The 27187-nt window shown below is 33.2% G+C and overlaps 1 protein-coding gene across 2 annotated transcripts in view; it reads left to right on the top strand.

The window, feature by feature from the left end:
* The window catches only part of LOC142328185 (facilitated trehalose transporter Tret1-like), a 105620-nt gene that overhangs the window by 19184 nt on the left and 59249 nt on the right, over positions 1-27187 (top strand). Inside the window, exon 1 of one of the 2 annotated variants that reach the window (XM_075371750.1) lies at positions 25302-25399. The exons of the other annotated variant lie outside the window; for it this stretch is intronic. Within the exon in view, the coding sequence (XP_075227865.1) occupies positions 25398-25399 (2 nt within the window). The 5' untranslated portion in view covers positions 25302-25397. Of the gene's footprint in view, positions 1-25301; positions 25400-27187 lie in introns of those variants that run through there. 2 annotated transcript variants of the gene reach the window in all.

Genomic DNA, 27187 nt, shown 5'->3' with positions numbered 1-27187 from the left:
TTTCTATTTTTCAAATTTTCTCTCTCTTTATATTCATCATCCTCTCTTAATCTTTTTATCCTTTCTTTGGTTTTTAACATTTTCTTCCTCTTCATATTCATCTTGTCATTTTTTTGAGATATATTTCTTCATATTATCTTTATTTTTCCTGTATGATTATTTCTTTTCATTTTTGATTATTCATCAAATAATCCAATAATAAAAACGGAATATTTTACACCGCAAGACTGAAATTAACATTTGTAACCGGTATACAGGAGTTTACTAAACGGAATATTTTAATTATTATTAACTTTTATTTTTACGAGATACCAGAAATCTGAAACTTTTGCTAATCAGTAACTCACGAAGATATGATAATTATGATCTAGTAATACGAGTAACAAAGGGAGTTTTACTCTAGCCCAATATTTCATGAATTAATAATGGTATAAATATTTGATGTTATAAAAACTAATATTTCAGCAATTGTGTAACTGTCCCCTTTATTAAAGAATTAGACGATCGTATCTCACTTTCAAATGAAATAAGTTTAAATGAAGTGCAGCAAAAAATGAGTATATGTAATTTAATAGGCGTACAAGGAAGTCATGTGGTGTCCACATCAAATTTTTTTCAATCAAAATAATCAATGAACTATAAGAAACTAGTTCCTTCTGCTGGATTAGTGGTTTGATGTTTATTCCTTTTTTAATCAAAATATTTCATAATAAGTAATTCATAAAGTGTTGGAAAAAAACGTGTTTGTTATAAAATATTCTTCATGCTCATAGATTAAAGTTTTTTTTGTCTAACTTCGCAGTTTTGTTACGTAAAATTTAAAGTTTTAAGATATCTGTTATTATGCTGAAATTTGTTTACAATATTGAACTAAAACTGTTTGAAAATGTTGATCTTTACATATTTGTGGTAAATTAACATTTTAATATAAATTTAGATTATTACTACTCATTTATGTACGTATGTGTATCGCACTGCTTTTGGACTTATATCTCAGGATTCACTAAACCTACTTTTTTCAAATTCGGCTGAAATATTTTTATATACATGTGGAGCATTGATGATATTTTTCAAAATTTGTTTAGCGGGTGGAGGGATATCGGAAAAAGCTAATTTCGATTTTCTTTAGAAAGGCATTTTAGAGGAAATTTGTTAGTATAATTCATATACAAATATTTAGTCGATAAAAATAGGTCGATATTTCATAATATCGACCTCCATCTATTAAAATTAAAATGTATATGTTTTGTACTTTTGTTCTGTCTTCTTTCTGTTTAATATTTTCAATAATTTTTTGAAAGTTTATTCTTCATATATAGAGCTATCAAGAAATATTTACATTTTTAAAAAACTATAGACCCGGGAACTGAATGCGAATGGTTTTTGAAAATTCTGTTTTTCTTATTTTAGTCTTTATTGAAGGGGCTGTTAAATTTAGAGAAAACTTTACTGAAGCAAATTTATTAAGCTTAACCTATATGAATATTTTTAGAAAAAACTTTCTTAAAATATATTCCCCATCTCTAAAAAATATATATTCAATATTTTTGTTTTTGTTTTTCGATTCTAACTTTTTTAATTTTTATTATGACAATTTTTTTGTATTTTCCTTCATCATTTAAACAAATACTAAATTTAAAGCTGCTTTGGCACCCATATTATATTCCGAACCCTAAATGAGAATCTATTTGTTACATTACTTTCATACAAGTTATATCTCATTTTTTAAATATTTTAAAACAATTCTCTTTAATTTTTTTTAGAGGCCACTTCTTTATGAATATTTTTTTCTAAATTTCCCTCATAAGGTAAGGAAACTCTAAAATCAAAATGTTTTTTTATTCGAAATTTGGGAATTTTGATGTTTAAATCTTATTTTGGTAAACATGATAATCAATAAAAAAATCCCGATTGATATTTTGGCTTCCAAATTTTAAAAAATTCCGGACTTTTCTTTTAGTCTTTTCGATCTCAGCGTTTATAAAAAATAATTTTGGTGAATATTAGCGTTATTAAAAAGAGTATTTTGAATACGAAAAAATTGAACAAGAATATAATCTATTTTTAAGGCTCTTTTATTTAAAAATTTCGCCGAATTTTTTACGATTTTATTTTTTTAAAACATGTTTTCCTGTTTTTATTTTATTATTTTATTTATTTTTTTACTACTTTGTAGAAGTTTTACAATTTTAGTTTTAAAATATAATTGTAAATAGCTAACAACACAGAGGTTATAATTTCCTGGCATTAGTTATTTATTCTTATTTATTGGTAAGATACATAAATGATACATGAAAAAAGTTTTAAAAATGAAAATATTCGATAATTTTTTTACTCTTCTATGTTCCCCGTCCGCAAAATCGCCTCCCAAGAAAATTTCTTGATTTATCTACTACGTTAAATGGAAGAAGCCAAAAAAAATCCCAAAGAAAAATGTACAAAGAGAAAAAAATTATCTAAGATTTCATTTTTGGGAGTGGGTTTGAATTATGATGAAATTTTGTTGTAATGTTATAAATTATTAATATTACGTTAAAAGATTAAATAATCGAAAAAAGTTTAATAAGTTATTGGTTTATTAAAAAACAATAACTTATTCTAAACTTTTATTGGCTCCTCTACCTCCAACATTGCTCCCAAATTATTATTATTTTTTTTGGGTTCGTTTGCACAACTAATATGCCTAGGAAGAATGTAAAAATAAATCGTGTTAAAAAATATACAATAAATAAAAAGGTAGCTGATTCACAAATTCGAGAGTATCAAGGTGGATTTAAGAAAGGGAGATATAGTACAGAACAGATTTTTAGCGTGAAAACAGTCATCAGGACGTACAGCTTGGCGAACAAAAGAATAGTGATCACCTTTGTATATTTTAAAAAGGCCTATGATTCAGCTGACCGGTAAACATCGTTTAACATTTTTAAAGAATTTAGAACAGACTCAAAACTAATAAACCTCATCAACCAGATTGTCACGGTCACAAAGTTCAAGAGTAAATTTAAAGGGGAAATATCCCGTCCTTTTGGAATCAAGATAGGAGTAATTCAGGAGAACGGATTTTCTTTTCTTTTCATTAATATAATCTTTAAAAAAGTCATAAGAGAGTGGAGGAAACCTTGCCAAGATAAAGGCCTGAAGCAAGTCAAATTGGGATATACGAGGAAGAATCTGAACGTTGATTGTCTGGCCTTTGCAGACGATCACGCCCTCTTGGGAGAAAATATAGAAACGGCAGAATAACAAATAGATATTCTACACGGAATGCCAAAAAGGCAGACTTACAAATTTCCATAAAAAATTACATAGTATATAAAAAATATTAAAGCCCAAAATTGCTACGGACCGAGCTTGGAAGAATTAAGCGGACTAAGAAAAGATTTACGTACGAAATAAAACTTATTGTAGTCGGTTCTTTATATCCTTAAATAAATACTTTATTGAAAATATCATATAAACGCGTGTATATATAAAATGTACGTGTGTGTGAGTGGTTGAAAATGTTATTTTAAAGCGCAGTATTTACAATAATACGTGAAAAATAAGAATTACTTTTAAGATTATTACTCTAGAATCTTTAAAGCAGGAAGTAGTTTGAAGTTTAACATGGTTCAGTTAAATTTAAAATTAAATGCATTAATAACAATAAATTATCACTTATATATTATAGCATTTAATTGCAATTTAATTAATAAATATAAAATGAGTGAATGTATGTTTGTTAGAGAATATTTTTTATTTGCCTTTTCAATAATTCATAACTCAATTGTATAATAATTTAGATAAAATAAGATGTAAAATTGATTATACTAATTAGTAAGCTATTAATTTTAATTTAAATAAATTAGTAAACCTTTTAACAATTTTTCTTCGGTATCTTAATATAATTAAAGTAATTACATCATTTTCGCTTTTTTTCTTTTGTTTTATCTAATTTCTATGTTGTATTTTAATTAACAAATGACTGACAAAATATCAATACGGATATTTTTTTATTACTTACTGTTTTTACTTAAAATCACGTGAAGTAATTCTATTTTAAAATCTGTAGTATTGTACTCGTATATCATAGATATTATTAATTATTGAAGTTTTAATTCTTGTTATTAATTTTTCATTTATTAAAAAAATGTTCAAATGTTTACATGAGTATATATTATTGTCATAATATATTTTACTGTCTGTCTTAGTCAGCTAATATTTTACAAATAGTGCACTTTCTTCATGACAATTTCTAAATTTATTAATTTGTTTTATTTTTAGGCACAGTCATCAAAATTTGGAATTTAAATAAAAAAACTTGTATCATAACAACGAATATTAATTTAATTCTCATAAAATACAGCGTATTCTCACAAAAAAATTACGTTTGAGTGTAAAATCTTTATGTGTATGTTAGATGTCATATCTAACATATTCTCAAATAAGTCAATGGTTATAGGAGGTACTCAGTCTTCGACTTCCCACATTCAAAATCGATTCCTACCTTCGTGACTTAACCTGATTATAGATAAAAAGTACAGAGTAATCATAATTTATTCAGTGCATTTCAGGTAGTAATAAAAAATTGACAAAGCGATGTACTTACGTGCATTTTTTATTATTGAACAGGGCATTTCAAATAGTTTTGTTTACAACATTTATTAACTTCAAAAAAGATCCACATGAGCACCTATTGTGGCGTGTAAAATGTTTAGACGATATTCAGTATAATGCCGTACATTACGAAGAATATATAGAGTTATTCCATTAAATACACCTTCGATTCTTCTTTTCAGTTCATTGATAATAACCTTCGATGCTTACACGAAAGAAATCAGTGGCATAACGTCTGGGGACCTCATCGAGGCCAATCCAACGTTGGGGAAATTGTTCATGTTGTCCCTAACGTGTAAACCCCAGTGTGATGATAAACATGGGTTATCGATGTTCAATTTGCGGTACTATATACCCCAGTGATATTTTTAAGTAACTAACGCTAGTATCCTTTGGCTCGGCGAAGAAGAATGACGTAGTGACTTCAAAAGTTAATTTTCGGACTATCACGTTGTGTTTCCCGAATGGCATGAGGGTTCTCGGTATTCCAAATTCAACAATTATGGCACGAATTATTGCACGCATCGACTGAATTTTGTATTCATGAGTATCTACATCTCAGCAGCATACATTATGCAGCTCTCAAGAATACTTTAAAGAGAAGTCTTTCATTTTTTTTCTCACAAAATTGAGTTTATACCGCCAATGATAACTGTTCCTTTTTCCTATTTTTTTTTTTTTAATACTATTTATTAACTTTTTTCGATTTTGAATCTTTGTCGTCTGGTGATAAACCATTTTCCAAAACCTGAAATCGAATTCCCATATTTAATGATATTATAGATAGTAGTATTTAGTATTTACTGTAGTATTTTCTCTTTTGTCAAAATTGGCCTTAATCACTCATCATTTTTATTTTTTTATTAATCGTGATAAAAAAATACACTTTTTTTTTAATCCACCATGATCTTTTTTCCCACGGGTGCACAATGAAGTGACGTCATCCGCGCCCGAACACGATAATTATGTAATAAATAAATAAATAGTAAAAAATTAACTTATTATCTAAACAACAGTAATGTAAAAACACAGGGTAGATGGAAAACGCCTATGACGTATACGAAAAGAATATAAAACCACATTGAAATATAACATTAAAAATGTAACTTAAAGAAATAAAATTATCATTTGGCATATGCCAAATGTCACAGATAGACGAAAAAATATATAAATAATTAAACTTTTGAATCCAGATGCACGGCCTTAAAAAATCGTAGGGCATTCGATAACATCGATACATTGTTGTCTAAGATATTTCGGATTTTAGCCCCTAGTTTAAAATTCCTACGCAATGCAGCGTAACAGATACAATCCACAAGGATGTGGTATAACGTTGACTTGAATATCAGCAAAAAGTAAATTATTAGCGAATCGGTCATCCAATTTAATTTCAATAAAAATTAGCATATTCTACTTCATTTTTCCAGTAAATGTTGAGGATAAATTTTTAAAAAGTGTTGCGGAAAGACTACAACCTTGTTTTAAATCCTTTGTCACAGAAACTCCTCCAGAAAGCGTCCTCCCTATATATACATAACTTATGCATCAAGCATATCACAGGATTTACAGTTCTTTTATTACTATTAGTCTTTTGCAAAACCTCCAAAGGCTGTTTGGTTTACTGGCTACTACCGCCACCACCCCATTCGGTCACCGTAAAACAGAAGACCGAATGTCTGTGCCACAAAGGGCCACTGTGCCTCGGAACAGTTTGTGCAACCAGTCTTCTAATTAGCTCCACAGCTAACCTAATAGCGCGAACGGTATAAGAATGATACAATACACCATTCAGCCGTCCACTTGTCATATATTAAACAATATCGGGTAGGCACACCCCGTCTATACTACAATACAGAACAATCATAAATGTAGAATTTACATCGTCAACTTAATTCTAAGGACAGCAATTCGCTGCCACGCCTAGGTCGCTGAATGCCAGCAGATGCCTGTCCACCATTTATAGCCGCTTGGAGCTATCGGTCGATGGCCGACCATGTTTCAAAGGTAGCTTCCCACACTAACGCGGTAAGAGTCATTCCCTTAGGTAATCTACCGATGCCGGTTGATCATCGCAACTGCATCAAGGAACTCCCACACGATCCGACAATTGACTCGCCGCTTGTGAGTGGCCAATTTTCCCCATGACCTCTAAGTTCCAGGGTGGCCCTAGATCTGCCCCCTCCCCCATAAGAGCGGGGCAGTCGAACATCATATCTTTGTTGGATTTGATCTGCCCGCAGACACACAGCTCATCAGTTTCCAGACGGAACGTATGCATATATTGTTTCAAATTAACATAGATGGTGAGCACCTGGGTCTCCCGTTGCCCTTAGAAATGAACTTGAGGCGTACCATTCTCCCCAAGTCCTGTATAAATTTATACAAGGACCGTCCCTTAGTCGTGGTGTGCCATTTTTACTGCCATACTTCCATCGCGAGGCTCTGAAGCCTCTTCCGCAGGCGGGAGATGGGCAACTCTTCGAGATTTAGATCCGGTGCACTGCGATCACCGTTCCTCTCCGATACTGGCCCTGCTCGAAGCCGCATCCCAAATACTTCGGCATCCCTACCTCTTCGCGATTTCCACATGGTCGTCGGAACTTTCACCACTAAATCTATTTGGAGAGCCTTTCCCAACACAGTAAAACCTCATAGGAGATTTTTTTAAAAACAACATTGCATACTATCAAGGCTCTGCGCTGGGCAAATTAAATATTGAATAAGTGCTCTATTTCTATCCAACCTATGCGTTTGGGCGCATAGGTTGGATAGACCTCCAAAGGCTTAACATGAGATACCTAATCGTTCAATTTTTCAAAGCAATTAAGACAGCATGCATTTTATTTCGATGTTCAGTAATAGCAATTTATTTTTTTTACTAAACGTGTTTGGTACTTACGTATTAGCTCGTCGACCATAACCAATGATCCTGTAACTTTGAAAATACTTCAAAGTTACGGGATCATAAACATATTTTACATATTAAAAATATAAACATTATCGCTTATAATTATAATTATAAATCAACCAAACTTAACCTACGTTTGCTTCGCTCGCTAACCTCGACTAATTGACAGTAATATTTTGATTATTTAAATAATAAATAATTGAAATAATTACTGATTTTATTATTTAAATACTCAAAACATTACTGTGTTAATTAGTCTTATCGCTAACTAATCGGAATTATCATACCTAATTAAAAATCTTCATTATAAAGAGCATTCATAATTATATTTTCATTTTCTACCTACGTTTTGTTCGGTGTAAGTTTTGTTGAAGGGTGTAATTAAAATAATAAATTTTACAATTATTTTATATTGCTCAATATGCTGTAAGTTTAATGCAGTTTACTTGATTATGAGGAAATTAAAAAAATTCGTGTTTTGCGAGTAATGAATTTGAAAATTAAAATTCCGCTTTATAATAATTTCTTTCTTTTTTTTAGTAATAGTTATTTCAGTTTATAAATAATTGAAATCAAACCACGATAAGCAAAATATATAAAAAAAAGGGGAATTTTAATTTAACGTATTCATTATTAATAACAGTCATGTGGTGAAATATACAGAATGATTCACGAAGAGTTTAAAAAACTTTCAGGAAATTTTGTACTGGTGAAAATAAAAAAGAAAGTTCATATAAACATAGATTTGAAAAAATTTCAACTTAAAATTTTTTATTCCGTTTCTTGTAAAAATAGATTCATCGTGAATAAAATGTAATGAGCAATATTTCTAAATGTTAAGCAATATTATCTACAGTTTGTTAAACTCTTGATGTATAATAATAATAATATTATTATTATTATTTATTTATTTGTATTTTTTGTGCATTAGGACAGCTACCTAAAGCCTTTGTGTTACACAATAGTACATAAAAACATATACGATAAATATAAATTAACAATTTAGATATAAATTAAAAACACAAAATTAAAAATATATACAATTCGGAATATAATTTTTATAATCATACATTTTAGATTAATATTAAATACAATTCATAAAAATAATAGTAATAACTGGTGTATTTTTTTTTTTTTTTTTTTTTTTTTGAGGTTTTTAGGGGCATCGACTACTTTGGTCATTAGCCCCAACCCACTTCAAAAAAAAATAAAAAAAGGGTTCAAAAATTTCACATTTTCATGTGTCAAAAAAAAATGATCATAATTTTACTTTTCTTATAACTTCTGATCCAATAAAATTACTTTCTAGGCTTTCCTTTCGGCCATCCTTTTTTACGTTTCTCCATTCTTCTGACGGCCTCAACCTCTGATGACAGCGTATCTGATGCCTCAGACATGGCATCGTCTTCCTCTATTTCGGATGCCAGTGACGTTTTCGGCTGACGTCAGTTGATGAAACTTTCGCCGGCGCTGTTAGCATCTTTGCTAAAGAATCTAAATTAATGTGCGATGATGTCTCCGCGGCGGATGAGCCGGACTCTATCTCTACTGCAGTACTGGGTCCGGCTGAAATAGATGCTCTCACCGAAGCTGGTCTTTGCGCTTTGGGAGGCTCTATTGGTACAGGTTTTATTTCATCTGCGCCTGGTGCTTTTTCTATAATAACTTGCACCTCTGTTTCCGCAGATTCAGGTTTTCTTGTCACAATTTCTTTGGATTTGTGACTACACGACGGAGCGATCTGTTTCTCTTTGTCAGATAAATCAAGATTTTTAATTCTTACACAAGTTGGTGACTTTACAATCGCAGATTTAGCTGGTTTTTTAAACGGCGCTGGTGTGTCTCTCATGTCAACGGCGTCAGTCCGGGGATGAGCCTTCTCATCTTTACCTTGTTTTCTCTGATGAGTCGACTCAATCTTTGAATCAATGATTCTTTCAATCATCGTCGCAAGACTTGGTGCCATCGTGTTAAGCAACTGCTCCACACTAATTTTTGATGTGGAAGGGGCAGCCGCTGCTTCTGCATAAGAAGTCGATGGTCGTGGTGTACGCTTATTAACAATCTTCTTTGCTTCAGGATAGCTTACCTTCTGAAGCGTTTTAACTTCCTGAATTGCTGTTTCTAATTTATATGTAGGGCAGTTTCTTGAACGACAATTGTGATGCCCTTTACAGTTAACGCAGGTTGGAGGGTCTTTACATGGGTAACCCTCATGTGTTTTCTCTCCACATATACATATTTCCTGCGCTTCACATCTTGCTGCTGTGTGTCCGAATCGTTGACACTTAAAACATCTCATCGGCTGCGGGATGAAAGCTCGTACATCAAGCCGATGGATGCCAGCTCGTACCTTTTCAGGAAGATTCGGCCTATTAAATGTCAAAACATGCGAGGCCGAAGGAAGAATCTCACCATTTCTTCTCATAGTAAGTCTGCGACATTGAGTTACTCCCTGACTCGACATTTCTTGTACAATTTCTTCTTCTGTACAATTAAGAAGATCGCGACAAACAACAACTCCTCTGGATGAGTTCAGTGTGCTATGCGGTTGGACAGAAACCGCAAATTCACCGATCTTCTTCAACGCCAAAACTTTCTGGCTTTGCATGTCGTTGATGGTTTTGACATGCAATCCATTAAAAGTTTTACGAATATCCTTGACAGGACCACCAGCACAATTTGTAACTTCTCTTGCGATAAGGAATGGACTAACTTTTTGAAAGTTTCCATTCTCCCTTGTAATAATTAAACATCTTGGCTTTGGTGCGCTATAGCCAAATAGACTTTTCTTTAATTCTTTACTGATCCTATCAGCATCTTTCATTATCCTATCAGATTCTTTACTTTTTTCCTCTTCGCTTGCGGCGAATCGGAGGTTTCTAAACGAGGGTGTTTACGTGCACCCTCTGCCACGTTTAAATGTTCAATGTTCATGAACAGTTGATCCCTTCTGTAGCAAGGCTAGCCGCCGGGGTACACCCCCACTCCAGGGCTACTAACCTTGGAGGTCCTATCCGGTACTCCGGTGGAACCGGCATATGTCCTGGCAGAGAGCGGATGCGCAGTCTCTGCACTGACTCCAGGCTCCTACTACCGAAGCTTTCAGAGCTCCCATGCACCGACATACATGGGCACCATTGCTACATGCTTGCCATCGCAGGGGGGCATGTGGACAACGGAAGGGTCTCCGTTACACCTGCAATAACATTGACCCTGGCCGCCACATCGCCAGCTCTAAGAGTGGTATGAATCCATTTCCAAAATCGTTTGTTATTCCATTTCCTGCAGGTAGCCAAAAATCCAGTCCGTTTAGTGACCTGAAGTTGGAACCAGGTCAAACTTAACAAGGCATAACCGAGGAATTTACTCGGAACCCCGTTAGCCAGCTATATGTGATGTACAAAGGTACAGCTGTTGCCGCCCTGGACGTGGAACATAGATGTTGTGTTCCGGACGTGGGGATTATCTACCTCAGGGCACTGGTGTATTAATTATGTTACACAATTTATTATTATTATATTAGTCTTTGCATATATAAAAAATTACGGATAAACATGTACAATTATTTAAAAATACACATAATTCAGAAAACAAATTTAAAAAATAAAATTTAATAAAAAGTATAAATTCAAAAACAACAAAAATAATAATTAGAGATTTTATTAAGGTAATTATTGAGTGATAACTTTAATCATGATTTTATTTATATCTAAGAAGTAGTACATCACATTTTCACGTTTACATCTTATCTCCTTCATCCAATTACATTTGTATTATAATTTAACTATAATTGCTGGTAATTATACAACACTATCAATATATAAATATATGTACAGGTAAAAATAATCACAAAAGAAATTTATATCACTATCATACAATATTAACTGTTTTTATTAATAAAGTATTTATTTTTTTATTAATATAAAATGGTTTTAATTTACATAACTTAACTACGAACAAGCAGAAGAAGGTCTGTAATAATCCAGTTTGATAGCTTTATATGTTTTTAATATCGTTTATCATACCGGAGTTATAACTTTCTCGGTTCAAAAACAAAAACAAAATTCTTCCTCGGTTGGAAAAAGTCTATTTTATCGTATTTGTTTACAGCAGTTAATTTGCATCTTTCTATGGGTGAATTAACTTGCGTATAGTACACTTTTTTTTTGTCTTCAGTCATTTGACTGGTTTGATGCAGCTCTCCAAGATTTTCTATCTAGTACTAGTCTTTTCATTTCAGTATAACTTCTACATCCTACATCCCTAACAATTTGTATTACATATTTCAAACGTGGCCTCCCTTCTACCTGTCCTTCCAATATTAAAGCGACTATTCCAGGATGCCTTAGTATGTGGCCTATAAGTCTGCCTCTTCTTTTAACTATATTTTTCCAAACGCTTCTTTCTTCATCTATTTGCCGCAATACCTCTTCGTTTGTCACTTTATCCACCCGTCTGATTTTTAACATTCTCCTATAGCACCGCATTTCAAAAGCTTCTAATTTTTTCTTCTCAGATACTTCGATCGTCCAAGTTTCACTTCCATATAAAGCGACACTCCAAACATATACTTTCAAAGTAGAGTACACAAGAGGACAAAAGTTTTTAATATTGTGTCCGAGTATTCGTAGCTATATTTCGTTTTCCGTGGTATTACACCCGTGTAATGCTTTATGGAAAAACAATAAATCAAAGTATTCTCTTCGACATACAAGAGATGGTAAATTATGAAGTGAATTAAGCTGTCGTTTGTCAAGATGCTGAAGTTTAAATTTGTGAGAAAGCCAAGATAGAAAGTTGTTCTAAATGGATTCGATGTATAGTCTCTTCAAAAATGCCAGGTTTAGGTGGAATATTCAAGCTGGTTTCGAACAAGTGACTTGAAGAGTAAGACGTAAGTGCGAGGATCAACAAAAGGTCTCGCAATCCATTTCAACAGACCAAGATTTCTCTCCTCTCTGCTCATAATCATGTCTGCGCGATAATAGAAAAGTACAGCTTGGAGTCAAGGAGTATGCCTAGATCGGTGACGGAGTTTACAGTAGTAATAGGAAGAAAATTTATTGTACAATTAAAGCAAGCAATATTAGTCTTACGGGACAACGGGATATGTTTTATTTTTGTGAAATTTAACGGCATGCGATTTCTCATTGTTCATTGGTAGAGATAATATTATGTTGTAACAGTAAAATAATAATAATAATAATAATAGTAATGTAATTTTCCTGTATCAGAAATCTTTTATTTCTTTTCTTTGCCTCAAATCATGGATTTTCATTTTTCTTGTTCAGCATAATCATAAATTAATTCAATTCTTTTATATTTTTCTATGTCTAGTACTATCTACCTTTCTTAGATTCATTTTTTTATCACTTGAGCGTTTCGGAACCACTCCATTGTCAAAGGTTACTGAACTGATATTTTTAAAATTTTGTTAATCTTTATATAGCGTTTAGTCAACGCTCCTTCCTGTATTTGACGTCATGCCTTATCTGGCCTTCTTCTTGTTTATTTCTTATTAATTGTTATACTTATCTTCTAATTTTATTTATCTATTTGCAATAAATTGAGGTTTTTGAAAAGGATATCCGGTTGATTCTTTATCTGTTTTTTAAGATCGTTTTATCCTTACTTTTTAATTTAAATATTTCTAGATTTTTTAAATGTTCATTCTTCTTCCTTTAACACATTTGTGAATTAGTTTCATTGATTTTTCATTTTCATTGGGGTATGTCCTTTTTTTACTAAATGCGTTGCATTATTAGAAACATTTTTTTTTTTTACAAGATCTCACGAGTTCGTTAAATCTTAATTTTCTTCACGTTTGTCCAATATATGTTGTATTGTATTTACATTTTATTTTGTATATATTAATACTGTATATATTTTTTCTTCTATGTTACTATTAAAATTTTTTTTACTGAATTATTTGTATTTATAACCATGTTTGTGTTATATTTACTAAAAAATTGTTTAATTGGATAAATCTCTTTTCCAGTAAATTTTAATTTACTTCATTTAAAGGTTTTTTTTTTTTTATCTTCAGTCATTTGACTGGTTTGATGCAGCTCTCCAAGATTCCCTATGTAGTGCTAGTCGTTTCATTTCAGTATACCCCCCTACATCATACATTCCTAACAATTTGTTTTACATATTCCAAACGTGGCCTGCCTACACAATTTTTTCCTTCTACCTGTCCTTCCAATATTAAAGCGACTATTCCAGGATGCCTTAGTATGTGGCCTATAAGTCTGTCTCTTCTTTTAACTATATTTTTCCAAATGCTTCTTTCTTCATCTATTTGCCGCAATACCTCTTCGTTTGTCACTTTATCCACCCATCTGATTTTTAACATTCTCCTATAGCACCACATTTCAGAAGCTTCTAATCTTTTCTTCTCAGATACTCCGATTGTCCAAGCTTCACTTCCATATAAAGCGACACTCCAAACATATACTTTCAAACATTTTTTCCTGACATTTAAATTAATTTTTGATGTTAACAAATTATATTTCTGACTGAAGGCTCATTTCTCTTGTGCTATTCGGCATTTTATATCGCTCCTGCTTCGTCCATCTTTAGTTATTCTACTTCCCAAATAACAAAATTCTTCTACCTCCATAATCTTTTCTTCTCCTATTTTCACATTCAGTGGTCCATCTTTGTTATTTCTACTACATTTCATTACATTTGTTTTGTTCTTGTTTATTTTCATACGATAGTTCTTGCGTAGGACTTCATCTATGCCGTTCATTGTTTCTTCTAAATCCTTTTTACTCTCGGCTAGAATTGCTATATCATCAGCAAATCGTAGCATCTTTATCTTTTCACCTTGTACTGTTACTCCGAATCTAAATTGTTCTTTAACATCATTAAATGCAAGTTCCATGTAAAGATTAAAAAGTAACGGTGATAGGGAACATCCTTGTAGGACTCCCTTTCTTATTACGGCTTCTTTCTTATGTTCTTCGATTGTTACTGTTGCTGACTGAAATTGTTGGTTCCTGTACATGTTAGCGATTGTTCTTCTATCTCTGTATTTGAACCCTAATTTTTTTTAAATGCTGAACATATTATTCCAGTCTACGTTATCGAATGCATTTTCTAGGTCTATAAACGCCAAGTATGTTGGTTTGTTTTTCTTTAATCTTTCTTCTACTATTAATCTGAGGCCTAAAATTGCTTCCCTTGTCCCTATACTTTTTCTGAAACCAAATTGGTCTTCTCCTAACACTTCTTCCACTCTCCTCTCAATTCTTCTGTATAAAATTCTAGTTAAGATTTTTGATGCATGACTAGTTAAAATAATTGTTCTGTATTCTTCACATTTATCTGCCCCTGCTTTCTTTGGTATCATGACTATAACACTTTTTTTGAAGTCTGACAGAACTTTCCCTTTTTCATAAATATTACACACCTGCTTGTATAATCTATCAATCGCTTCCTCACCTGCACTGCGCAGTACTTCTACAGGTATTCTGTCTATTCCAGGAGCCTTTCTGCCATTTAAATCTTTTAATGCTCTCTTAAATTCAGATCTCAGTATTGTTTCTCCCATTTCATCCTCCTCAACTTCCTCTTCTTCCTCTATAACACCATTTTCTAATTCATTTCCTCCGTATAACTGTTCAATATATTCCACCCATCTATCGACTTTACCTTTCGTATTACATAATGGTGTACCATCTTTGTTTAACACATTATTAGATTTTAATTTATGTACCCCAAAATTTTCCTTAACTTTCCTGTATGCTCTGTCTATTTTACCAATGTTCATTTCTCTTTCCACTTCTCAACACTTTTCTTTAATCCACTTCTCTTTCGCTAGTTTGCACTTCCTGTTTATAGCATTTCTTAATTGCCGATAGTTCCTTTTACTTTCTTCATCACTAGCATTCTTATATTTTCTACGTTCATCCATCAGCTGCAATATATCGTCTGAAACCCAAGGTTTTCTACCAGTTCTCTTTGTTCCGCCTAAGTTCGCTTTTGCTAATAATAATTTCCTTTTTATCATTCTCCCATTCTTCTTCTACATTTTCTACCTTATCTTTTTTACTCAGACCTCTTGCGATGTCCTCCTCAAAAATCTTCTTTACCTCCTCTTCCTCAAGCTTCTCTAAATTCCACCGATTCATCTGACACCTTTTCTTCAGGTCTTTAAATCCCAATTTACATTTCATTATCACCAAATTATGGTCGCTATCAATGTCTGCTCCAGGGTAAGTTTTGCAGTCAACGAGTTGATTCCTAAATCTTTGCTTAACCATGATATAATCTATCTGATACCTTGCAGTATCGCCTGGCTTTTTCCAAGTGTATATTCTTCTATTATGATTTTTAAATTGGGTGTTGGCAATTACTAAATTATACTTCGTGCAAAACTCTATAAGTTGGCCCCCTCTTTCATTCCTTTTGCCCAGCCCGTATTCACCCACTACATTTCCTTCCTTGCCTTTTCCAATGCTTGCATTCCAATCTCCAATTATTATTAAATTTTCATCTCCTTTTACGTGTTTAATTGCTTCATCAATCTCTTCGTATACACACTCTACCTCATCATCATCATGGGCGCTTGTAGGCATATAGACGTTAACAATCGTTGTCGGTTTAGGTTTTGATTTTATCCTTATTACAATGATTCTATCGCTATGCGTTTTGAAATATTCTACTCTCTTCCCTATCTTCTTGTTGATTATGAAACCTACTCCTACCTGCCCATTATTTGAAGGTGAGTTTATCATTCTAAAATCACCTGACCAAAAGTCGCCTTCCTCTTCCCAACGAACCTCACTAATTCCTACTACATCCACATTTATCCTATCCATTTCTTTTTTTAAATTTTCCAGCCTACCAACCTTTTTTAAATTTCTAACATTCCACGCTCCGACTCGTAGAATGTTTTTTAATTTTCTGGTGACCCCCTCCTTAGTAGTCCCCACCCGGAGATCCGAACGGGGGACTAGTTCCGGAATATTTTGTCGTTCGGAAGGTTTTGTTATCGTTTGTTATTTTAATTTCATTTAATTTATTTCTATTATTATTCATTTTTCTGCTCATTTCTTTTTTATACCCGTTATTTTCTGCTATTTGAAAAATAATGTTTAATTACTTATATGTACTGGTTTTCTTTAATGGTAATTTATGTATTCTATCTATCATGTATCTAAACGCCGTTAATTTATGCTCCATTGGGTGATTCGAATTGTAAGCTATGGTGTTGATGGTTTCTTTTCTGTATATTTTCTGAAATATAGGGAGAGACGTTGACTAAACGATATGTAAACATTAACATATACTTTAAAAAAACCATTACAATAAGTTTTGACATTGCAGTGGTTCCGAAACGCGTCAACAAGTTATAAAAGAATGAAGCTACGAAAGGTCCTCAACATAGAAAGGACAGTGATCATTGAAGAAAAGATAATAGTAATTCTTATCTTAACAACAAAAAAATTTTTTTTTTCTTATAATTTTTCGTTAAAGTAAATTTTCTATTGCTTCATTCATGCATTTAAATTTTATAAAAGGACTTTTTAGCAAAAAGAGTTTCATATTTGCGGTCTGTTTAACTAGTAAGTATTGTACAAATTTACTCACCAATCATTCTTAAATTCATTCCTTTATTGTACGCCTGTCCTTTAATAATTAAAGAGACAAATAGAAATAGCGGAAAAACTATTCAATAGAATAAACTGAAACTGTTTGACATTTCTGTTGGAAAAATATTTCCATTATTATAACCTATTTTGTTTATTTCAAAATGTCGAATCTACATGAAACGTGTACCGTGAAAAAATAGAGTCCTGTTATAATATTTTCACTTTCTGAAGGTGTAAACCCGCCCGAAATTAATTTGCAAATGTTAAAACAGTACGGTATACAAATATAAGTCTAATAAGTCAAATTTAGATCATATAGTGTGACCCACCGGGTTGGTCTAGTGGTGAACGCGTCTTCCCAAATCAGCTGATTTGGAAGCCGAGAGTTCCAGCGTTCAAGTCCTAATAAAGCCAGTTATTTTAACATGGATTTGAATGCTAGATCGTGGATACCGGTGTTCTTTGGTGGTTGAGTTTCAATTAACCACACATCTCAGGATTGGTCGTACTGAGAATGTACAAGAATCTACACTTCATTTACACTAATACATATCATCCTCATTCATCCTCTGAAGAATTTTCTAAACGGTAGTTACCGGAGGCTAAACAGGAAAAAGAAAGAAAGATCATATAGTGTGGGCTGTCTTTATGGTTCGCGGTTTGGGCTATCAACAACCCACCCAACGTGCGTCGGGAGCAGCAACCTTGCAACCCGTATAGGCTAAGACCCCGAGCCGGAGGTACTCTGTCACAGCACACACCAACAAGTCTGCCTTGATATGACACTGTACATGCTGATAAGTCGGTGTGTACCCGCATATCAAGGCTCTCACCGTAGAAGCTAAGTTTTATAAGTGGATCGAACAGTTTAAATCGTGCAGAACAAGTGTCAGCGAGTTTCAAAATTTTGCCAGGGCAGACGCTTAAAAACTTGGAAAATCGCTGAAATTTGTAATGCGAGTATCAGCACTATTATTCATGATAAGTTGAATTATCGGAAAACGAGTTCGAGGTGAACTTGGACACGGTCCACCTAAAGTCACAAATACACCCTAATTCATAGCTGTACGGAATTTAAACGATGGTTTTTAGCGGAACGTAATGCCTTTTTAGATCACATAATAACTTGTAATGAAACGTGGATTTTGAGCCGGAATTAGAAGATCAGTGTGCAGAATGGAAACATCTCCCTCCAGAAAAAGATTTAAAATGTTTTTGTCAGTTAGAAGAAGTGATGCTAACGGTCTTTTTTTGATTACAAAGGTCCAATTTATTGAAATTTGTAAGAAAAATTTACAATAAACGCTAAATTTTATTGTGACGTGCGCTATAAAATAAATTGAAACCCGCAATAAGAAGGAGGGTTTTGTCGTGTTTCTCTTATGAAAAGCGTAATTCTTCTGAATGATAATGCCTGCCCCCCCATACCGCTCAAAAGACATGGGAAGCTACTCAAAAGTCGGCTCGAGAAGTGTTGTCATATCAGCCTTGGAATCCCGATCTCACATTATCAGGGTTTTTTTTTCTTGGTGATATCGCCACATAAGCTTGAAGTTTGTGCGTGGGATATGGAAATGGAAATTTTATAGCGTATGAAAAATTCCATGTCTGACTGGGATTCGAACCCGGATATCCGTATGAAAGGCCTAGACGCTACCACGGAAATCGGGGGAGTTTGTTGTATTGTCTTCTCAAAGAGTGTTTACGTAGTATAGAGTTCGTCAAGTATTAGCTGGTCAAAATTTGATACAAGAATTACTAAGACACAGAGATGAACAATGCTTTACTTCTGGAATAAGATCTCTCACAAAAAGATATGACATGTACCTAAATACAGCGGGAGATTATAGTGAAAATTAGATTTAATTTTATTGCCATTGAATAAGTAATAATTTTACAATTTTGTAGAAGACTTTCATCTGGGTACGATCAAACCTTTATGACCGTATTCGCTTAAGTTATGAGTCAACATTTCATCTTTGTGGAAGATTTTATCTTGTCTCCCTAGATATGAATGTATAATGTCCTTTATCTGGATCCTTTAGAAAATCCCTATGAACTCTTATAATGCGAAAGATACTTCCCAAACTTAAATGTTTTCTCTGCAATATACCGACGGCAAGTTTACGCGCAGTTCTTTTTCGCTGAAGCAACCGTAACAAGAGGAGTTGCTTATTTGGATTTTCTGCGTACACGGTTCTTTCCTCAGCTTCAAAATTGGCCAGAGAATTTTGTTTGAAAATGATGCGCCTTCTCACTGTCATAACTGTGTACGGGATCGATTAAAAGACGTTTTCTCGAACCGCTGGATCGATCCGCATGGTCCCGATGACAGAGCTTGATTTCTTTGGCCTCCGAGATCCCCTGATCTGACCTGTGATTTTTTCCTTAGGGGTTTTATAAAGGATCTTGTGTAAGTTTTTAAAGCACATGATTGAAGCAGATGTCGCTTCTATTACTCCAAAATGCTGGTTAAAACATGATGCGAACTTCCTATTGGTGGAAGCTTGCCGCGTAACTAAAGGTGCTCATATTGAACAATTGCTGGGAAAAACTGTAAGAGTTATTTTTGTTTCTATTTGTGATTCATTTTTTAACAGAGTTAATAGATGTTAAATAGCTATAAAACCTGATATTTTTATTTGTAAGATTATATTTAACGGAAAATTTAATAAATAAAGCTAAAATCTTTTCTCTAGAATTTTTTTTATGAATGAAAGCATACGGAACCGAATTATTTATCAACTTCTCATGTATTACAGATGAGGAAAAGTTAGTTTTATTTATTTTTGTAATAAATCTAATTATAATGTATAAATTTTGTTGACACCCGACAGATTTTTAACCATAACTAATCTGACACGTATCGTAGATTTTTACGTGCCTTATAATGAACTGTTTGATAACAAACAATTGTTTATTATATTATTTTTTAGCAGTTTTAAAATATTTATTACCTTGTAATGTAATTATTGAATTAATCAGTCAAAAAATAAATAAATAAAACAATAATAATTAATTTTGTTTGTCAAAATGAAATATATTGAATATATCATTGCAGTTTATATTAAATCACAAATCGGTAATGTGATAATAGTCTCACTACATAGCGTTAGGTCTACCTCTTTGTAAATCAATAAAAATTAAAAAATAAACTTTTTAAGGGAAATAGTTCTAAAACTATTAGTTGCAATTATGCGCTAAAGGAATTGTTTTAAATCGACCAAAAATGTTGAATTTTAAAAATGAAAATGAATTTTTGTAAAATGGAGTTGCATAGATTAAATTTTTTTTTTGAGAATTAAAATTCATCAGTAAATATAGTCGGATAACGCGATTGGTGTAAATAATTATTATTCTATAATAATGCAAGATTTTCTGAATATTTTGGGTTAACCGCATTAATCAAACATTCCTGTAATATTTAAAAAATTTCTTCCAAAAACAAGTTAACATTTTATTACCATGTTTGATAATATCTTCATTATCTGATTATCTCCAGTGAAGTATACGTAACAAATATCCGTTACGTAAACTTTACAGGAGATTATCGTAAGAACGTAAAACAAAAGCATCTAGACTAGCGTTCCGTAAAGGGAATCATTTATAAAAGTTATTTAACTCCTTTTTTTCCTGTTTAGCCTCCGGTAACTACCGTTTAGATAATTCTTCAGAGGATGAATGAGGATGATATGTATGAGTGTAAATGAAGTGTAGTCTTGTACATTCTCAGTTCGACCACTCCTGAGATGTGTGGTTAATTGAAACCCAACCACCAAAGAACACCGGTATCCACGATCTTTATTTAACTCCTAAATAAAGGGTCCGCCACGGGAAACGGACGTTTTTTAAGTTGGTATTACGCATCCGGTAGGAGTTGGAGAGGGGAGCCAAGGCCGGCGCGTCACTCGTCTGACCTTGCAGTTTATGCTTGTTTATTGTTTAGCTGCCATCACGCCTCTTTAGAATGTAGAGCATCGCGTTTTCGTGTATGACAGTTTTGTGCGGAGCGGCGAATCAATTACGGAAGTTCAACGTCTCTTTCGTCGAAGGTTTAACGTTCCTCGGCATGGAGATATATCGAGCCGGAACACCATTTTGCGATGGGTTAATGCCCTTCGTAGTGGAGGTAGTCTAATGAAAAGGCAGCCACCGGGACCACGTCGCACAGTTCGAACTCCGGAGAACGTGGAACGTGTTCAGTTTGTAGGCATTCTGCAGCACTACGAATAACCAATAGTTCAGTGCGGCGAATTCTACACCGAGATTTAGGTTTTCACCCTTATAAAATGTCAGTTGTGCACAAGGTAACAGGGGGCGACTACCAACAACGTGCAGCTTTTGCTGAAGCGATGCTCCAAATTTTGGTAGATGAGCCCAATGCGATTTTGATAATGAGCGACGAGGCTCATTTTCATCTCAATGGTGTTGTAAATCGTCAAAACTTCCGATACTGGGCCTGTGAAAATCCTCGCACTTTACATGAATTACCATTACACAGCCCCAAAGTTACGGTGTGGTGCGGCGTCGGAAAATTTCGTATCGTGGGGCCCTACTTTTTTTAGGAAAACGGGAACACTGTAACTGTAACAGCTGATCGTTACGTAAATATGGTGAAAACATTCTTGAAAACTGAGCTGAGACGACGACGAATCAATCTGCCAGATGTTTATTTTCAACAGGATGGAGCTACGGCCCATACTGCCCGGGTGTCGATGGCTGCTGTTGGACAAATGTTCCCTAATCGCGTTATCCTCTGATTCGGTGATCTGCATTGGCCCCCTCGCTCACTAGACCTTTCGATGTGTGATTTTTTCTTGTGGGGGCATTTAAAGTCTTTCGTGTATGAAAGCAAACCTCGTACATTGGCCGTACATCGCTCAGATAAATCGTCAACTATTGGAGAGAGTGGAGGCTAACTTCAGAGAGCGTCTCCACATTTGTAAGCGTGAAAATGGACACCATCTTAACGATATTATTTTTCGTACATAGGTATGTCAAACTGCATATTCTCAGAAACTTATTTCTGCCAAATTATTTTTTAACCTTAAAATAGTGGAGTGTCGTTAATTTGTAAAACGTCCGTTTCCCGTGGCGGACCCTTTATATGCCTGTTTTTTTGACCATTTTCCAATCATGAAATGATAATTGTGCGGGGATTCCACATAACAATTCATTTGTTGTGGGATATATTTTTTCTTGCATCTGACCCCTATCGTTACGTTATTATTTTATATATCTATATTACGACTGGACTTAAACGAACTTCATTGCCAGTTGAACCCGGACGTAGTTACTTGGATTGGTAGGTCTAAACGGGATGATACCGTTAGATGTTCCTTTGTGATAGGTCATATTTTTTATGTATTCAATCTTCCTCACAAAGGTAATAAATATAATTATTATTTATTCGTTTTCCATACTCATTTATCTTCATAAATTCGGAGATAAATTCCACTACATTCTAGTGTACTGAGTTTCAACTAGTGCTGTTCAAGCACACCATACGTATAAATTTACTAAAAATTAATAATTATAGACATTCATGTGTCTTTTTATATTTTTAGAAGCTAATTGTGGTTACTAACATGCGTATTGTAGTTTTTTCGTGTTAATAACTACAAAATAATTTTAGGCTATGTAAGAACCGATGAAGAAGCTTATTCTCAGCTGGCCTTCATCAGGTATTTTATTCATTCTTGTTATGTATACTTACTGAAGCATCATTTGGTAAAACGAGCGATTCACAATTGTCAACAATAAGCTGTATCAGATTAAAAGAAAGTGTACTGCATCTTTCTTTAGGTTATCTTAGATTAGGTGATCTTGGAGGCCGGAAATGAAGAGCCAGGTCTTCATTTTCCGATGTTCCTATCAATCGTTGAGGTAGAGATTCGTTCAGATAGCGTCAAACATCTAAGTGTCAGTGGGACGGAGCTCCGTCTGTCGAATGATGAAGTCTTGTGAATCTTCATTTAGTTCTTATAATCTTCTTCAGTTTTCTAGCATTTCCTGGTACATTATACCAGTAAACGTGTTCTGCAAAAAGGTCCATAAATCTCTGTTTACGATAGGACGCAAAATACATTAATCTTGAAGGAGTCTTTCTCATGTGGCTGAGTGTCATGGAGATTTTGTAGACCCCATATACGAACATTATGTCTATTTACTTTACCACTGAGATGGAAGGTCGCTTTATCACTAAAAATTAAAACAAATAAAAGTGTCATTCTCCATGTTTTCAAGCATTTGATCACAAAATTCAACACGCTTTGGTTTGTCACTTCCGCGAAGAGCCTGTAAAAGTTGTAGGCAATATGGCTTGAAAAGTAAACGACACCTCAAAGCGCGCCACACAGTTGGTTCAAGTATTTAAAGTTCTTTGCCCGTTATGGGTTGATTTTCCTGGGCTTCGTACAAAACGTTCTTCAATTCGTTTCACGTTCTCCTCTGCCACACGCGATCAGTCCGTGCTCTTACCTTCACAGACACCCTGTTTATTCAAACTAGTGAAACAAACAACATATGCTCTCCCTTGTTGAAGGTTCAATGTTAAATCGGAGATGAAACGCACGCTACACTGCTGTTGCCGACTGAGATTTGCCGTATTTAAAATTACAAATAACCTTGCGTTGCATTGTAACCATCTTACTCACAACTGACACGTAATGGCGGCGCAATCCCTCTAGCGGTCGGTTAAGTAACTATATGAGCTCTAGCGATGTTATTCGAAACTGTCGGACCTACTCATTGAATTACTACGTAGATCAGTCAGGTAGAATATATAGTTCACGAGATACAGAGTTACTGAATTGAGTCCATCATCAACAATTACTCTGTATATATGTATATATAATATATTGTGTGAGTGGAGAAATTTAAAAAAAATTCCTTAAGAACGGAACGCAAGAATGATGGGCATTTCAATATTTCTCCCTACACATCGCAAAACCTGGACAATGTTCCTTGCTGCTGTATCACTCTATAATCGGGCGTGTTTCATGAGTAATTTAATTCCTTAAGAGGGTGGGGATATCGCGAAAAACCCAATTTCGTTTTTTTCAGACGCATTTTAGAGAAAATGTGTTACATTGCATACATACATAAATATAAAAAAAAACAAAAAATCAACTCCCACTTCTTAAAATTGATGAATACGATTTTTATTCTTTTATTCTATCTCCCTTCGGTTAATTTTTTTTTTATTATTAATTTTTTGAGAGTTTGTACTTCATATCAAGCTATCAAGAAATGTCTACAATTTAAAAAAAAATTATACACCTGTAACTAAAATTATACACCTGAAGAAGTTTTTAAAAGTTTACGTTTCTTATTTTAGCCTTATTGAAGGGGGTGTTAGATTTTGAGAAAACTTTACTTAAGTAGATTTGTTAAGCTTAATTTACATAGAATACTTTTTTAATTTTTTCTTTAAATTTGTTCTCACCTATAAAAACTATATTTCTTTTTTTAGGTTTTTTATAATATTTATTTTTATTTTATTAAAAAAATATATTTTTTTATTTTCCTTCATCACTTAAGGGCTACTAAAATTAAAATAGTTTTGGCACCTATATTATATTCCGGGCCCAAAATGAGAAGCAATTTTTTTTTTCATTACTTTCATAAAAGTTATATTTTAATTTTTCGATATGTTTTAATAATTTTTTTTAAATTAATTTTAAAAAAATTATTCAATTAATTTAAAAAAATGTCAGACTCTTAATGTTTGATTTTGCAAAGAAAAGCTTGTGTAAGGTATTGTATGACACGATTGGCGTAGGTGGGAAAATCAAAAATACTTTTCTAATTTTTTTTTTTAAATTAATAATAGAAATTATGTTGTCAGTAGTTCATCTAAAATGTGGCATTTTATTAAACATGAATTTCGGGGTATAATAACTCACCTACTGGATTGTTTGCTCATCAAAAAATAAAAATAAATATAATTTAATATTATTTTTTTATAACACAAAGAAAATTATGAAATTTAAAAATAACATACGTAACGACTGTGGGGCTAGAATGTAACAATGATAATAAATTCCTTTTAATTGTTAAGATATATTTTAATTATATTGTGTAACAATTTCTGTTGATATTTATTTAATATTTTATAAACATTAAACGTTCCTTGTTTTGTTAATTTAAAATAATTATAGCCAATGTAGCTATCCGTATCAGTCTGCGGTTGAAAGTGTTCATTGTTAGTTGTACCGCACGTAGGATATGAGTAAAGCACATAACATTTAATAGTATTAACGTCTTCTATCTAGTATCAACCAAAAATGTAACGTATAAGTTATCTCAATTATTAATTTTGAAATACCTACGGGTAATATTATCATTTTAATTATTATAAATAAACTAATATTTTGACTCTTAAAGTCTATTTTCTGAAAATAACTTTTTTATCCTGAATTTATTAATCTATTTTATTATATTAAACGTAATATATTTTCCTATATATTATTAAATTTGTACTGTTGGGTTATTTATTTGTTTTAATACCTTTGAAAATTAAAGGCTTGGGGTCCACTTACATGTAATATTTTAACGAATTCAAAGAAAATAGTGTTTTTTTAGGTATTCCTTAATTTTCCCATATTTATTACTGATTTTGATAACTTTTTTATTTATTTATTTTTTTCTGGTGGACTGTTGAAATTTTTTTTCTGAACTTAATTGAAAAGTTTTTTCAAAGAACATTTACTCCACTTTCATAAATATTTTTTTATTATACATATTTTTTTCATTTTTTCACCATTATCGTTTATTATTGTATTCTTATAGTGTAATAATAAATGTAACATAAAGTTATTCTTTAAGAAAGAAGTAAAAATTACGTGGAAAACTTTCGATAAATAAAATAATACTCTTCTCAGATTCAAATCCTAAGTAGATGCTTTTATTCGGATTTGAATACTAGATCCGTGGATACCGGTGTTATTTGGTGGTTTACTTTTTTTCTTTTTCCTGTTTAGCCTCCGGTAACTACCGTTCAGATAATACTTCAGATGATGAATGAGGATGATATGTATGAGTGTGAATGAAGTGTAGTCTTGAACATTCTCAGTTCGACCATACCTGAGATGTGTGGTTAATTGAAACCCAACCACCAAAGAACACCGATATCCACGATCTAGTATTCAAGTCCGCGTAAAAATAACTGGCTTTACTAGGACTTGAACGCTGGAACTCTTGACTTCCAAATCAGCTGATTTGGGAAGACGCGTTCACCACTAGACCAACCCGATGGGTTGTTATTTGGTGGTTTTTTTTTTTTTTTTTTTGTTTTACCTCCGGGTCCGTATTCAAACAATTTATTCCGCAGAGGATGAGATGAATGTTTTGTAGCGTGTGTGAAAAATGCCATGCCTGACCTGGATTCGAACCCAGGACCTCCGGGTGAAAGGCCAAGACGCTACCACTCGCGCCACGGAGGTCGGGTGTTATTTGGTGGTTTTTTTTTTTTTTTTTTTTTTTTTTATATTCCACCTACTCCTCTGGAACGGATCTACAATCAAGTTTGACTCGCGCCAGAGGAGTGTCCTTTACTCTAGCTCGCCTCCCCGCCCGCCGGCTGTATGTCCGGCACGCGGCAGGTCAGTTCACCGGTTAGCTCTTTTATTTCGTAGGTGGAAATTCCACCTACGACAAGCCGTCATCAGCGAGCGGTTTCTTCTTGACGAGCTTCCTCATCTTTCTTCTTTATAACTGCGGTTATAAACGACGAGATCACATTAAAGTTGTCCTCGTTAAGTAGCATTTTATCCACCACATTCTCCGTAGATAATGGCCCTATACGTCTTACACAGGATTGCCTGCTTTCAGTCCAACGGTTACATTCAAAGTTATTTGGTGGTTGGGTTCAATTAACCACACGTCTCAGGAATGGTCGGCCTGAGTTTTTTCAGGACTATACATTTACCGATACAATTACAATACACTGATAAGTTGTTAATAACTTTAATTATTGATGTGACTGCAAATAAAAGTATTATTTCTTTTTTTTTGTATTATTATTTTGTGTATAGCTCATGCTCAGAAGTAATTAAATTTAATGTTTAAACAGTAA

This window comes from Lycorma delicatula, chromosome 7, assembly GCF_047948215.1.
Source record: "Lycorma delicatula isolate Av1 chromosome 7, ASM4794821v1, whole genome shotgun sequence".
In the NCBI taxonomy this organism is placed as follows: domain Eukaryota; kingdom Metazoa; phylum Arthropoda; class Insecta; order Hemiptera; family Fulgoridae; genus Lycorma; species Lycorma delicatula.
This window is presented reverse-complemented; position numbering and strand designations above follow the sequence as displayed.